Source organism: Mustela nivalis (genome assembly GCF_964662115.1).
Source record: "Mustela nivalis genome assembly, contig: HAP1_SCAFFOLD_632, whole genome shotgun sequence".
NCBI classification, from domain to species: Eukaryota; Metazoa; Chordata; class Mammalia; order Carnivora; family Mustelidae; genus Mustela; species Mustela nivalis.
In genome coordinates this window covers 367425-381757 of record NW_028136030.1, presented here as the reverse complement: position 1 = coordinate 381757, position 14333 = coordinate 367425, and the positions used below count along the sequence as shown (strand labels likewise).

Below are 14333 nucleotides of genomic sequence, written 5' to 3'. Positions count from 1 at the left end.
CTTGTTTCCCAAGGTTCTCGTTTAGAGAGTACAATATGGAACTGACTGACCTCATGGCTTGTTGAATAGCAGCCATGCTGACACTTTTTTATCCCTCTCCTGAGTCATCTATATCTTTCTCTTTCTTATTTAATCATCTGGACAAATCACATCCTTTCAAAATTTCATAGGCCACAGTCCATGGAAAGTATTTTTTAGGGAAAGGAGGGACCACTCTTTCTTTTGTACCATCACACTTGATTTGGCTGAGTACAGAATTAACTAGTGAAACTGTTCCCCTTACAATTTTGAAGAAATTGTTTCACAATGTAGTTGTGGAGAAGTCCAGTGCCATTCTACTTTTTGGATGTGAACTATCCCCATTCCTTGCGTTTGGGAAGCTCTTACAACCTCTTGTTTATCCTTGATATGCTGCAATTTGGGACTTTTTCTTTGGTAAGAGTATTTTTCATTTATTGTGCTGGATATTCAGTGGGCTTTTTCAATGTGGAGACTGATTTCGATCAGTTCTGAGAAAAAATAAACTTATTAGTTCTTTAATAATTTCTTGCTCACTATACTTTTTCTTTTCTTCCTTTATTGGAGTCTTACTTGCAATATGATGGGCCTCCTGGTTAAGCCTTGAATCTCAAGTTTTTTCTGCCTTCATTTTTTGTAGTTTTTTTTTTTTTCCCCAGGTTTTTATTTAAATTAGTTGGTTAACAGATAGGGTAATACTCGTTTCAGGAGTAGAATTTAGTGATTCATCACTTACATAAAATACATGATGCCAATTACAAGTACCTTCCTTAATATCCATCATCAATTTTGCCCATCCCCCACCCACTTCCCCTCTGGCAACCCTCAGTTTGTTTTCTATAGTTAAGAGTCTTTTATGGTTTGCCTCTCCCCCACCTTTTTCTCTTCCTTCCCCTTCTGTTTCTCTTAACCTCTTTGCTTCCTGTTCTGTTTTCTAGGGGCTCTTCATAATTTTCTCTTCCAGTCTATTTGTGTTTATAATTAAATTTTATTTATATTTTTAATTTCAAAGTTCTGCTTTTTCTATTTTGAAAATTTTAAGTAGCCCCTTATTCTTATTTAAGGAACTCAATAGTTCCACTGATTCTTTGAAAATATAGTTTGTCTCTAACTTATATATGTTTCTTTTTCTTTTTGCTTTTGCTTTTAATCTTCTAGCTACCTTCATTGTCAGTTTCTTCTGGATTACAGAATACTGTTTGATTCCAATTATCATGTTTTTCATGTTGGAAACTTTCCTTAAATTAATGGACAATTGTTGGAGTGAACTGTTGGACAATCACTCATATAAAGAATGAAGCACTGAAAGAAGTGTGTGGGTAGGACCTGTCAATTGGTGACTTTCACTGCAAGTTAATCAGGTTAATAAGGTGAAGTGTCCTATTTGTAGAAAAATCTCCAAATGTTAGGATCTGAAAATCTTTTGCTCTGGGAATATTAAAGTGCTATCCAACAGTAAAGTATTATTTTCTTACTTTGTTTTATTACACAGGTTGAAATTTTACTTGGAGCACACTTTCTAAAATCTATAGCAATCTCAAAGATATTTCATAAACATATTAATGTAATCTGGCATTATAAAAATTAGTTTAGAATTAATTCTGAATACAATCCTAAGTAATTTGTCAGTTTAAAATGTTTGAGCTAAAATGAAGTTCAAATTATTTAAGACATCTTCGCTGATTTTCACAATATGTTAGACATGTTCTATACATCCTTCTTACCTCTAAATGCATTAGGAAAAAAAAAAAGGATGACACAGCATTGTAAAATTCAAGTTTTGGATAATGTGACTTAGAGACGTACAGTACTAGAAAAGATTTTGAGCTATCATTTCAAATAAACTCTTATTTTATAGGATAGGAAACAGCATTTGGATCCTTCCTTCAGGCAATTAACTAAAATAGAGAATCATGACTAGTTAACTATCTTTATATGAGATGCCAAAATGTAAATAAACTTTAAAAAAAAGTAGTTATATACTTAAAGTTATGCACAGTGCAACATTCTCTTACCAGCTTTGGTCTAAAACAATATAGGTACTTACAGAATTTGGTCAATACCAAAATTTTCTAGTGGTGTTGAGTGCTTTTGATTTAGTTTTGTAAAAAATAGAATCTTTTTCTAAAATTTTTAAAAAAGATTTTATTTATTTACTTGAGACACAGAGAGAGAGAGAGAGAACTCACACAAGAGGGTGGGGGAAGCAGAGGCAGAGGGAGAAACAGACTGCCCACCAAAGCAGGAAGTTTGACATGGGGCTCGATCTCAGGACCCCAAGATCATGACCTGAACCAAAGGCAGATGCTCAACTGACTGAGCCATCCAGGCGCCCCTCTTTTCTTAAAATTTGAAGCAAAAATGTATTCTTGTTATATACATGGAGAAATGAAATGTGCTTGGGATGATCTTTAAAAACAGAAGTCCAGTAGGATATGGTAAAAGAGCACTGAAATGGGAATAAAGGAATCTGGGTTCTAGTTCACTACTAGCATTTTCAATATGGGCAAATCACTTAACCTCTCTGGGCCTCAACTCAAATCAAGTGTTTGACTAGATAATCTCTCTTAGGGCCTATCACTGAAAAGTTTCTTTACTTCAATACAATCATTTTCACAGCAATAATATTATTTACTAATGGATAACCTGAGTGATGGACTTAGTTTTATAATTCTGATGTTTAAGTTCTGTCTAATTATTCATTCTGCCATCACCATTGAATAGGAACTTGAGCTTATAGGCTGGTTAGAAAAAACAGGGTGTGTTGGGGCCCAGCCAGCCAGTAAAGAGCAGGAACCAAAGTTCAGAGGTGAATATATCCACACATGTCCAATGAACATATCAAGAGACAATGAGAGGAGAAGGGTGATAAGAGTATACTGGAGAAAAAAGCCATCTTGTACCTTCTCACTAACTTGTCAGTTACCTGGTGCTTTACGGAACTTGATTTCTACTTTGTTATTTTAATTATTATTGTTTTTTTAAGGCAGGGTCATTTCCTAGCCTATTATGTTATCATAAGTGGAACTTATATATAGATTTTGGAAAAGAAATCAGTATAGAATAGCTGTTAAAAATACAGACTCTATAATCAGAGAAAGACAATTCTCATATGATCTCTCTGATATGAGGAATTTGAGAGGCAGGGCAGGGGTCGTGGGATTAGGGAAGGAAAAAATGAAAAAAAAAAAGTGATGGGAACGGGAGGGAAACAAACCATAAGAGACTCTTAATCTCACAAAACATACTAAGGGTTGCTGGGGGGTGGGGAGGTAGGGAGAGGGTGGTTGGGTTATGGACATTGGAGAAGGTATGTGCTATGGTGAGTGCTGTGAAGTGTGTAAGCCTGATGATTCACAAACCTGTACCCCTGAGGCAAAGAATACATTGTATGTTAATAAAAATAATTCTTAAAAAAAGAATACAGACTCTCGAGTCAGACTGTCTGGCTTTACATCGTGGATCTAGGCTTTAAATCTCTGTGGTATTGGGCAAGATACTTAACTTCATTGTATTCCACTTTCTTCATCTTTAAACTGAGGAAAGGAACAGTATTTTCCTCATAACACAGGTGATGCATTTGGTACACTTTCCGTCTCCTGATAATCCCTTAGTAAGTGTTAGTTACTGTTATTACCTCTCCATGAAAATTGGTAAAAGAAAAAAAAAGGAGACATGATAAGAGAAAAGAGTGGGGGAGGATAGCCTGGTATGTGAGGGCAAACTGCAGATGAGCAGGAAATAGGGGAAGTGACAAAAAATGCGGGAGAAACAGTATACAAAGAAGCTTTATTAAGGGAGTCTTGATGGATGTTATTTAGTATAATTCACCTTATTCTACCTTCTCAAGAGATCTTCAGTAAGGAGCTATATTAGTTTTCAGTGTTTTGTTTTGTTTTAAAGCAGGATTTGGGTTTCTTTTGGATGAGATACTCTATCAACACTGGTGTCTAGGTGGCTTGATCTTATTCTTATTTCACATATACCTAGAGGAGTAAGTAATTTCACCACGAAGACTGCTGAGATTAATAAGCATTTGCTTTGACAATCTGTCTGGAGCAGAGTAGGCATTCAAAACACAAAACAAAACCAAACCAAAAAACAGACAAGCCAAAACAAACCAACACCAAGACAAGTTGAATAAATATTAAAATAAAATAAAAATAAATAAATAAATAGTAAAAATGAGATGCTGGCAAATTTTTAATTAGAGAAGAAAACATAGGTGGTACACCTTTGTAGCATCAAACACAGCAAGAAAGATGATGTAAAAATGATGGTGTTTTACAAAGAGCATTTTCTAGTTACAGTAAGTGAAATTTCTTGCTACAAAACCCCTGGGAGACATAAAGCAGGACTTCTCCACCTCTTCACAGTTGACCTGTTGGTCTGGATAATTCTTCTTGGGGAGGTGCGGTGGGAGGCGAGGGGGGAGGGTGTCTGGTGCTCTGTAGGATGTTCAGCAGCAGAGCTAACCTGCACCCACTAGATGTCAGTAGCACTCTCCACACGTGCACCCACTGGAGTTCACCCAAAATGTCTCCACAGTTGGCCAGATATCCCGAGTGGCAAAATCACTTGAGACTGAGAAAAAGTGCAACACAGGAATTACATAAAGTCACCCACGATCCTCCCATCTAGAAATGTAAACTTTTGAAAAAAAGATTTTTATTTATTCATTTGACAGAGAGAGAGAGAGAGAGAGAGAGAGCACAAACAAGGGGAAAGACAGAGGCAGAGGGAGAAGCCCGCTCCCCTCTGAGCAAGTAGCCCAATGTGGGACTTGATCCCAGGACTCTGGGATCGTCACCAGAGCCAAAGACAGAAACTTAACCAACAGAGCCACCCAGGTGCCCCCAAATGTAAACTTTTTGTTTATACAAATAAAAATTACAAAACAGAGTCACATTGATCTTACCATTCTATAGCCAGCATATTTTTCATTCATTAATATAACATCAACATTTTTGTTCCGTAATATTCTTCTGCAGCATAGTTTTGGGGTTTTTTGGTCGTGCGAGTACTTTATAATTCCTTCTTCCTCCCTCCTATCCCTTGAATCACTGCTGTCCTCCCCTTCATTTCAATTATACATAAATGCACACATACACATGTGCGTACACACAGATTTGAACAAAATATTTTTTATTACATCAATAAAGAATAAGAAAATGTTTTTATTTTACTTTCACTAGTTCCTTCTCCAGTGCTCTTTCTTTCCTTAAGTAGATTCAAGTTTTTGACCTGTATCATCTTACTTCTCTCGAAAGGGCATCTTTTAACATTTTTTTTTTCCCAAGGCAGCTCTACTGGCAACAAATTTGCTCAATTTTTGTTTGTCTGAAAAAGTCTTTATTTCACTTTACTCTTCTCTTGCTTGTTCAGCCTCATCACATGTGAAGAGAAGTCAAATATGGTTGTTCTTTGCTCTTCTTTGGGTAGACTGTTTTTTCCCTCTGGCTTTTTCAGAATTTTTCTTTATCTTTGACTTTCTATAGTTTGAGAATGATATGCAGTCTTTCTGACATCTATGCTGCTTGGTGTTCTCTGAACTTACTGGGTCTGACTTTGGGTGTATGACATTAATTCAAGGGAATATCTCAGACGTTATTGTTCCAAATATTTGCTTATGTTCCTTTTTTTTCATCTTTGGATATTTATTACGTGTGTCTGCATTTCACCTTTTGTACATGTCCGGTGGTTCTTGGATATTCTGCTCCAATTTTGTTTTTTGTTTTCAACCTTTGTTTTCTTTGTTTTTCAGTTTTGGAGGTTTCTGTTGAGATACCTTCAAGCTCTCTGTGGCTAGAGATCTCTTTCCGCAGCCATGTCAAAATTATTAATAACTCCATCAAAGGCTTTCTTCATTTCTTTTGCAGTGTTTTTTTGTTTGTTTGTTTGGTTGTTGTTGTTTTTATCTCTAGCATTTCTTTCTTAGGATTCTCATATCTCTGTTTACATTGTCCATTTGTTCTTGCACGTTGTCTCTTTTATGCAGATAAATAGATTCTTTAGCATATTAGTCCTAATTATTTTGTATTTTCAATATGATAATCCCAACATCCCTGTCATATCCAAGTCTGGCTTTGATGCTTGCTCTGTGTCTTCACGCTGTTTTCTGCTCTTCAGTATGCCTTGTAAGGTTTTCTGGATTGTTGAACATGATGTAGTGGGTAAAAGATGCTGCCAAACACTGGTGCCCGGTAAGCTTGCTTCTTGGCACTATCTCCCAGGAAGGTTGTTGCTTGTGAGTTTCTATTCCCTTAACTGTGTATTTGCCTGCCCCTCTATCTAATTTTAGGGATAACGATTTGCCCTGTGACCTCAGTTCTCTTGCAGATCTAGGAAAAGTTGACGGTTTTTCAGTTTGTTCCGTTTTTACTTGTTAGGATCTACTATATATATAAAATATATGCATATTATATATACATAATATATAATATATATTTCGCCCTTTGAATATTTATTTAAGATCTGCTCCATGATTTTTAATGGATAACTGGTGTGTAGGACGTTAACTACACTTTTACATAAGTAATTGTGTAGTACTGGGAATTTTTAAAATAATTTTATTTATTTATTTAACAAAGAGGCACAGCCAGAGAGCGAAGGCAAACGGGGAGTGGGAGAGGGAGAAGCCGGCTTCCTGCTGAGCAGGGAGCCCCATGCGGGGCTCCATACCAGGACCTTGGGATCATGACCTGAGGGGAAGGCAGGCGCTTAAGGACTGAGCCACCCCGGAGACCTAGTATTGGGAATTTTGATTGTTCACATTAAGGCTACAGTAAGTCTATCTGATGATCCTTTAACAGGTTCTTCTGGGGGAGTGGAGGGTGGGAGTTGCTGCTGGTTCCGAGCCTCCACTAGCAGGTGGCGGTGTAGGACCCCCGGCAGCCCCGGAAGAACCAGACGCCACTCTCTCTCGGAGGACACTCTACCTCTCCAGTCTTTGCCCCCACCCAGGCCTCGGGTTTGGGAAAGCGTTTCTAGGAGACGGCGCCCGCCGGTTGCGCCTGCGCGGTGGGCGCTGCCAGGGGGCGGGCGGTCGGGCCGCAGGGCTGGGCGGCTGGTAGTTCCTGCTGGGCCTGGGTCCTTGGGTCCGCCTGGCTCTCTCGCTCCATGGTACGCTTGTGAGTGGCGCTGCCAGCGGCCGTCTGCTCGGGATGGAGCACATCCGTACGACCAAGGTATTCCGACGCGGAGAACTGTTAGCCACTAGCCATGGTCTGACCTGGCAGAGGTGGGGGGCGACGGTGGCTGGGCTGGCCGGACGGGGGCTGAGGACCGGCCCCGCGGGACCGTCCCCGGGCCTAGTGTGGGAGGGCAGGGCAGTTTGGGCCAGGGTAGGTGCGGAGGCCACCTGTACCTATGCGAGTGGAAGTCCCGTTTTCAGTCTTTGGTGTTGGGGTGTGGACGATTTGGGCAGCTGGGGGTTGAGTCCCATGAAATTGGTCGCGCTACACTTCTTGGGCAAAATTGGGGCTGCTTTAGCTTCAGCTGCTCTCAGGCATTCGCTGCCCCAAAGACCGGGAAACGGGTGGGTCCCCAGATCAGCATTGTGATATTGTGTAAGGTTTTCCTTGCTCACGTTGAATCGTCCCGTGTCCCAGGTTCTTGATGCAAGTTTTGGAGGCGCTGAGATCAGCACTCTGCTCCCCCCCACTTTGTTGTCTCGGTCGGCTGTCTCCGTCTGCTGTCTCTGTGTGCTTCGAAACTTCATTGTCTTTAGCGTCAATGGTCAGTTAAACAGAGGAGTTACGGAGAAGGAAAACATGTTAGCCCATATTTTTAAGTGTCTGATGGAACTTTTTCAGTTGATCTTAATCCCATGCTTAATTTTTCCGTGTGAAAGGCATTTATTTTTAGAAACGAACAAGTAGTATAATTCCATTACAAATTCTGAAACGGAAGGAAATGGCATCAACTTATTAACAAGTTATGTTACCAAGAATTAGGTTCAGCTTCAGCCTTGGGAGGAAGAAAGCATAAATCAGGACAAGAAGAAGAACTGAATAATGTAATTTTAAGATCGCCTGGAGCCTAACAAAATCAGGGAGAGGACCCATTGTGAATCCTGACTGCTGGTGATTTGCTAAAGCCATCACTCAATTGCCGCGCATCCTAAAGTTACAGTTCATTTAGAAAAAATAGCGACATACGTTATCTTCATTTGTCCGATGAGAATTTGAGGTCGGTGTCATTAAAATGCTTCACGAACCTTTTTAAGGTGTCATGGATTTTTGTTAGAGCTTGTTTATAACATTACACATACTATAATAATTGAAGATGCTAAAAACTAACCCCTTTTTAAAAATCTTTTTTTCCCCCCTGTCTATGGCCATACCACCCTGAATGCGTCCGATCTGGTCTGATATAGGAATCTAAGCAGGGGAGGGCCTGGTTGGTACTTGGATGGGAGAGAATAATCTTTTTTTTTTTTTTCCCTTAGGAGAAGAATGGTAAAATAAGTATAATTCAAGTTGCTGGCTCTTAAAGTTTGAAAATATAAGGGTGGTTTAGTAAATAACCAAACTAGTAGAAAACACAGAGATGGAAAAGAGGACTAGATCATGCATCAGATCAGGTTCTTGTCCTGGTTCCAGGGTTCCAACTGTGTATTATATAGTAGTTTTTCACAGTGGGCCTATCCTGACAGTTTAGTGAGGTCCTTTTATGACTTTAAGGAGCAGAAGATTCATGAATAATTTTCTATTAAAATTACTTTTCAGGTTGTGCTCTTTCATTACTTTGAGTTCCTCTTCTAGCATAAGACCACCAGTAATCTTGAATAATCATAAGTGGCTGTAGATACGCTGCATTTAAACTAATACTAACTAGGTCCCAGTTATGTGCCAGGCACAGGACAGACACTGGCTATAGAGCAGTGAGCATGATAGACATGAATCTCACTGTACATTATGATAATTACTGTGTGAATTATAATATTTTCACAAATTATGACTTATTATTAGAAGATTGTTATAAACGTACCCTATTGCATTATTATGCTATTTTCCATAACCTTCACTTGGACATTGTTAATTTACTGCAAAAATGATTGTATTTCAAAACTAAAAATGAATTGCTTTTAAGTTTACTTAGCAATTTGGAACTATGCAGTTTAGTCACTATGATCAAGAATTGACCGTAGAGTTAAGTCCCATGTAACTATTTATTTGTTTTATGTTAAGACAGCTGTATTTGAAAAGTAATAATTAGGGGTGTCTGGGTGGCTCAGTGGGTTAAGCTGCTGCCTTCGGCTCAGGTCATGATCTCAGGGTCCTGGTCCTGGGATCGAGTCCCACATCGGGCTCTCTGCTCAGCAGGGGTCCTGCTTCCCTTCCTCTCTCTCTGCCCGCCTCTCTGCCTAATTGTGATTTCTCTCTGTCAAATACATAAATAAAATCTTTAAAAAAAAGTAATAATTACCATTTCTTGAGCAACTCTATGTCAGTGTAGCTAACTACGCAATATTACTTTCTAGAATTTATAATTTCACAAGTAATGCTAATTTATACACAATTGTCCTAATTTCTTAAATAACCCTGCCAGTTGGGTACATTATCAGCATTTGCAGATGAGAAGGAAATAGGCTTGGAGAGTTGAAGTAATCTTCCCTCATGAGGGGGTAGAGTGAAGATTTAAACTAGGGTTTGTCATCATTTTCTTTTCGTTACTTCTCTAGTTTTAAACTAATTGTTAAAATGTATTAATACTCAGAAGTGAATCCTAATGATAATTCTAAGTGCTTTTTTTCTTCTAAATGCTTTTCTTGACATTTTTGTATTGTTTATGTTTTTTTTTTAATTGTTACCGCTTATGAACCAGAGATTTATCAGATAAATATTTTCACTGAGTACTGACTAAATGGCTTTATAGTGATAAAGTTCAGGAACAGATATAATACCATCCTGTTTTGGTCACATTTAGTTTACTTACTGTATAGCATCACTAAAGATGTCCAGTCTGAATTTGTATTTCTGAAAGACTGTTTCCAAGCTCTACCTATTATTTTGAGTTCTAATTTCACCATAATGAGGTAGTCTTGCCAAGAAACAATGGTAAATACGCAGAGACAGTTCTTTATGCAGTCTTTCTCCTTTCCCTGCCAGGCTCCAGGGCTTTGGCTGACATCATCTGTTGATGTCCAGTGAAGTGCTGTTTGTGAATGGAACTTTACAGAACAGTAAAAAAGAATCTTTTCCTAAACTATATATGGAAGACTGCTCTCTAGAGTTTGTTAAGGAATGGAATATCCCATGAAAATCTGACCCCATTAGGGCTCAAGTTGAATTATTCCAAAAGTAACACCTAGTTTGTTCTTAGCTTGCTACCCGTTTTTGTCATTAGAATGTGCAATCATAGGTGTTATGTACACAAATATGTGGAATCAGTTACAAAGACGAAAAGAGATGCAAACTAAGAATGACTAAGAGTAAGAGCCAGTAGATTGTGGGGAGCAGCACCTGACTGCTTTTCCTCACATGAAGTGCTATTTTGACTCACTAATATTATCCCATTATATAGGTGAGAAAACGAAAATTTGCAGAAATTAAATAACTTGTCCTGACTCAAACAGCTCGTTTTAATAAGGACGAGGTGGAGCTGGGAACTTGAATCCAGGTCTTTGTTTTTTGTGTGTTTTAAAGATTTCATTCATTTATTTGACAGACAGAGGTCACAGAGAAGCAGGCAGAGAGAGAGGAGGAAGTAGCCTCCCTGCTGAGCACAGACCCCTATGCGGGGCTCGATCCCAGGACCCAGGGATCATGACCTGAGCTGAAGGCAGAGGCTTTAACCCACTGAGCCACCCAGGCGCCCAGAATCCAGGTCTTTGTGATACCAGTCCTGTTCTCTTAACGGTGACACTCCTCTGCCTCACAGAGTAATGGTCTAATCAAGAGATTTGAGGGGTGCCTGGGTGGCTCAGTTAAGTGTCTGCCTTCAGGTCAGGTCATGATCCCAGGATACTGGGGTCGAGCCCCAGATGGAGCTACCTGCTTAGTGGGGAGTCTGCTTCTCCTTCTCCCTGCCCCCACTTGTGCACCTGCACATGCTCCCTCTCCCTCTCTCAAGTAAATAAATAAAATCTTTTTAAAGTAATTAAATAAATAGATTTGAATAGTAAGATAGATCAGTATGAGTAGGACTGGGAGGATCGTAGGGGATGGGGGAGAGGAACTTAGGTGATAGGATTTGGTCTAGTAAATAGCCTGTTCTGAGGGTACAGGGTTAGGGAAAAGGTGTGGTCCAAAAGAATAAATTTGGGAGTTGTCATTGTTTAGGCAATCATTGATGTTTTCTTTTATGCATGAGTTTATGCAAGGAGTACTTGTAAAGGCTTGAAAGTTAAAACCCTAGGAATACTTCCAAAGGGTGGAGCAGAAGAAGAGGATTCAGAGGAAGAGTGTTAGGGATCTAATGGGAAGAGGTGAATCACAAGAAGGGAAGTCTTCCCTGTTCTGATTTCCTTCTTTGCTGCCCCTTCTTCTGCTTTCTCCTTTCCTTAGGGCCTGGTACTGTTCTGTGGATGGGGAAATGGTGGTTTGCAGACAAAAGTCCCTGCCATTCCAAAACTTATTTTCTTGCTGGGGGAGACATAACAGTAAGCAAAGTTAATAAGGCAAATATATAATGTGGTAGATGGTATTGAATGCTATAGAGAGTGCCAGGGTGAGGTGGGGGAGGACAGTTGTAAACAGGGTAGTTAGGGAAGTCCTTACAGAGATAGTGACATGAGTACAGACTGAAGTGATGAGGGAACAAGCCATCTTCCCAGGGGCAAGGAGTGGGGAGGAGAGGCTGGGAGAAGCCCGTGTTGGACATGCCTAGTTAGTAAAAACTAGCAAGAAGACTGGTGTGGCTAGATCAGAGTGAGGGAAGGGGAGAGCACAGTAGGAAATTAAAGTTGGGGACAGGGGTAAGCCTTGAAAGCTAATGTGAAATCTTTGCTTTTACTGAGTGAGACAGGAAGCCATTCATGGAAAGTCACCTGTGTCCAGTGTTGCAGAAAAACAAAATAAGATAGGACAGTCTCTGCACTGGCTCCTTGCTCTCCTTCTGAAGGCCCCAGGGCATGGTTGGGGAAGTGAGGCCCATGCGGGGAGGGAGGGATGCCAGAGGAAGGGCGAGTCTGGATCCCCAGAAGCAAGGTGAAAGGACAGGGTGAGCTTTGTGGGAAACTGGGGCTTCCCCAGTAGAACATCGAGCCTTACAGGGGGATGCTGTTTCCCTGTCTGGGGGCTGTCCTGATGGGTTAGTCACATGGGTTGCATCGGTCCCACAGCTGAGCAGGCCCAGATACTCTGTGGGAACACAGGACTCACAGTGTCCCTAGGGGATGCCCTTCCCCCAGTTTCTTCCCCATTAGCTGTGCCTGGAACTGTGACGTTTCTGGGTGACAGCGGAGCCTTCCCCGGACTCACACTGCTGTAAAGCATGAGGCCCGCCCGTCTCCAGACACAGAGCATCCCTGTAAACAGCCGAGGGGATGCTGATGTGTGGACGAGCCCCAGCCCTGGGACCCGACACCCTCCTTCCTCAGGGGAGCAAAGAGGTGTTATCGGACTCATCAAAGGGGGCCTCTCAGCAAGAGCTCACCCCGTTATTATTTTATGAGATTGTTATCTCTGGTAACCACAGTATTAATAAAAATTGAGGGTAATAAAAGAAATCACAGAGGTAACTAATGCTATCAACTATGTAATAAAAGGGAGGAAGCAGGCTTCATTTATAATGACAAATTCTCTTTGTGTCCCAAAGCGCAGAAAGAAGGCTGGGAGGAAGGGGCCACTAGGCAGCTCTAGAAGAAAAGCCCACACCTTGCTTCCAGGTAACCACCTCTCAGTGGTATGCTCTGGCCTGGGAGAGCTAGAGGGCTCCCCTCCAGGAGAACATGGGGTGGAAGCAGGGGTTTTCTGGTCTCGTCTGTGCTTACTTAAGCCCTTCACCCTCTCCACCTGGAGGAAGACACTTCTGAGCCTCCCACTCCCACCCTTGCTGGGTTCACGGAACCCGGCCAGGCATTGGGATTGCCTGGTCCACGTGGTGCTCCAGCCCTGCGGGGGGCTAGGGCCCGGAGTCCTGCAGTTGGCCTCCCCACGCTCGGCCCTAGTCACCCTTTCTACTCTCTGCCCATAGCAGCCGGCACGGCACCCACCCCTCCAAAGGGACAAGGCCACCTGGGAGGCAGTGTCCCAGCATCCTCCAGTGCCCTGAAGCCTACCACGGAGGTGCTCCTTAACTTCTCCAGATAGCTCCTTTTCACCCCACTTTTCACCAGATCTACACAGTGGGTCCCCAGAAGAACGGCAGCAGTAGGTGACATGGGGCATGAGCAGCAGGAATAGGAGGGTAGGCCCAGGACAACCTTGTCCAACCCAGCCCCTACCCCTGTCCTTCCCTCATGCAGCAAGCATGGGTACTGACCCTCACCCTGACCTGGTCTCCCAGTGACATATATGTGGTACTGAGGTGTGCTTTGAGCTCACGTGACCCACTGGGATGTCCCTATATTGGAGAAAGGGCCTGTGCCTCCCACAGCCATAGAAAAGGAGGTGAAACCCAGCCCCAGTCTGGGGGAATGAACCTTAAGGATAACCTGGTCACCTCAGATGAGAGAAAATGTGGGCTCGTGCAGACCCAGCTCTGAGCACTGTGGAGGGGGTGGGGGGAAGGCTTTGGGGGGTGCACCACTCAATGCAGCTGATGGGGAGTACTTGGAATTGGCAGCATCAAGCTGTTGCCCCTCCCTGTGTGTACTTCCCAGGTGATTCTGTGGGGCCAAGGTTGAGAAACAGCATTGGAAAAGTTGGAAAGGATTTGACAGTTGCATTTGACTCAGCGGAGACTCCACCAAGGAATAATCGTGTGCATTGTGAACCCTCACTCCTGTGCGCAACAATGGAGTGGATGCCGACGCTGGGGCCAGAGGTATCAATAGGGCCAAGAAATCAGGGTGCACAGGCATTTGAGAGAAACTTGACCTTCATGGAATTTAACAATTTGCTAACAGCTGTGACCAAAGACCCCCTGGTTCATTTGACAATGGCGCCTGCTTTTATTTATCATGAAGAGATTGGAGGGGGGGAAATAAAAACCCTAAAGAAAAAAAAAAATCCCAAAGAAAACCAGTTGCACCTGTTTCTATAAATGATAACTGTCCTAGTTTTCTTACAGCTGAGATTCACTTGGTGTCCCTCTTTCAAAGTCATTCCTGCTATAAATTCAGAATGTTTACACACAAAAGCAAACTGGATGAGCCTGTTTTGAAGATTTTCTTCGTGGAGGGGATTGCTCCCATTTGTTGTTGTTGT

The 14333-nt window shown here is 41.7% G+C and overlaps 2 protein-coding genes and 1 long non-coding RNA gene across 5 annotated transcripts in view; 1 reads left to right on the top strand and 2 right to left on the bottom strand.

Annotated features, from left to right (window-relative positions):
- LOC309857350 (ligand of Numb protein X 2-like) overlaps nucleotides 1-14333 on the bottom strand; it is a gene marked incomplete at its 5' end in the record, with an annotated part of 436750 nt that overhangs the window by 64386 nt on the left and 358031 nt on the right. The gene's annotated exons all lie outside the window — the stretch shown is intronic.
- The window catches only part of LOC309857346, a 325444-nt gene that overhangs the window by 2440 nt on the left and 308671 nt on the right, over nucleotides 1-14333 (bottom strand). The window lies entirely within an intron of this gene.
- Nucleotides 7041-14333, top strand: part of LOC309857342 (uncharacterized protein) — a 49829-nt gene continuing 42536 nt past the window's right edge. For all 3 annotated transcript variants that reach the window (XM_082750059.1, XM_082750060.1, XM_082750061.1), the window contains exons 1-3: nucleotides 7041-7205; nucleotides 12781-12850; nucleotides 13787-13950. In XM_082750059.1, coding sequence (XP_082606185.1) covers nucleotides 7182-7205; nucleotides 12781-12850; nucleotides 13787-13950 — 258 coding nt within the window. In that variant the 5' untranslated portion in view covers nucleotides 7041-7181. The remainder of the gene's footprint in view (nucleotides 7206-12780; nucleotides 12851-13786; nucleotides 13951-14333) is intronic.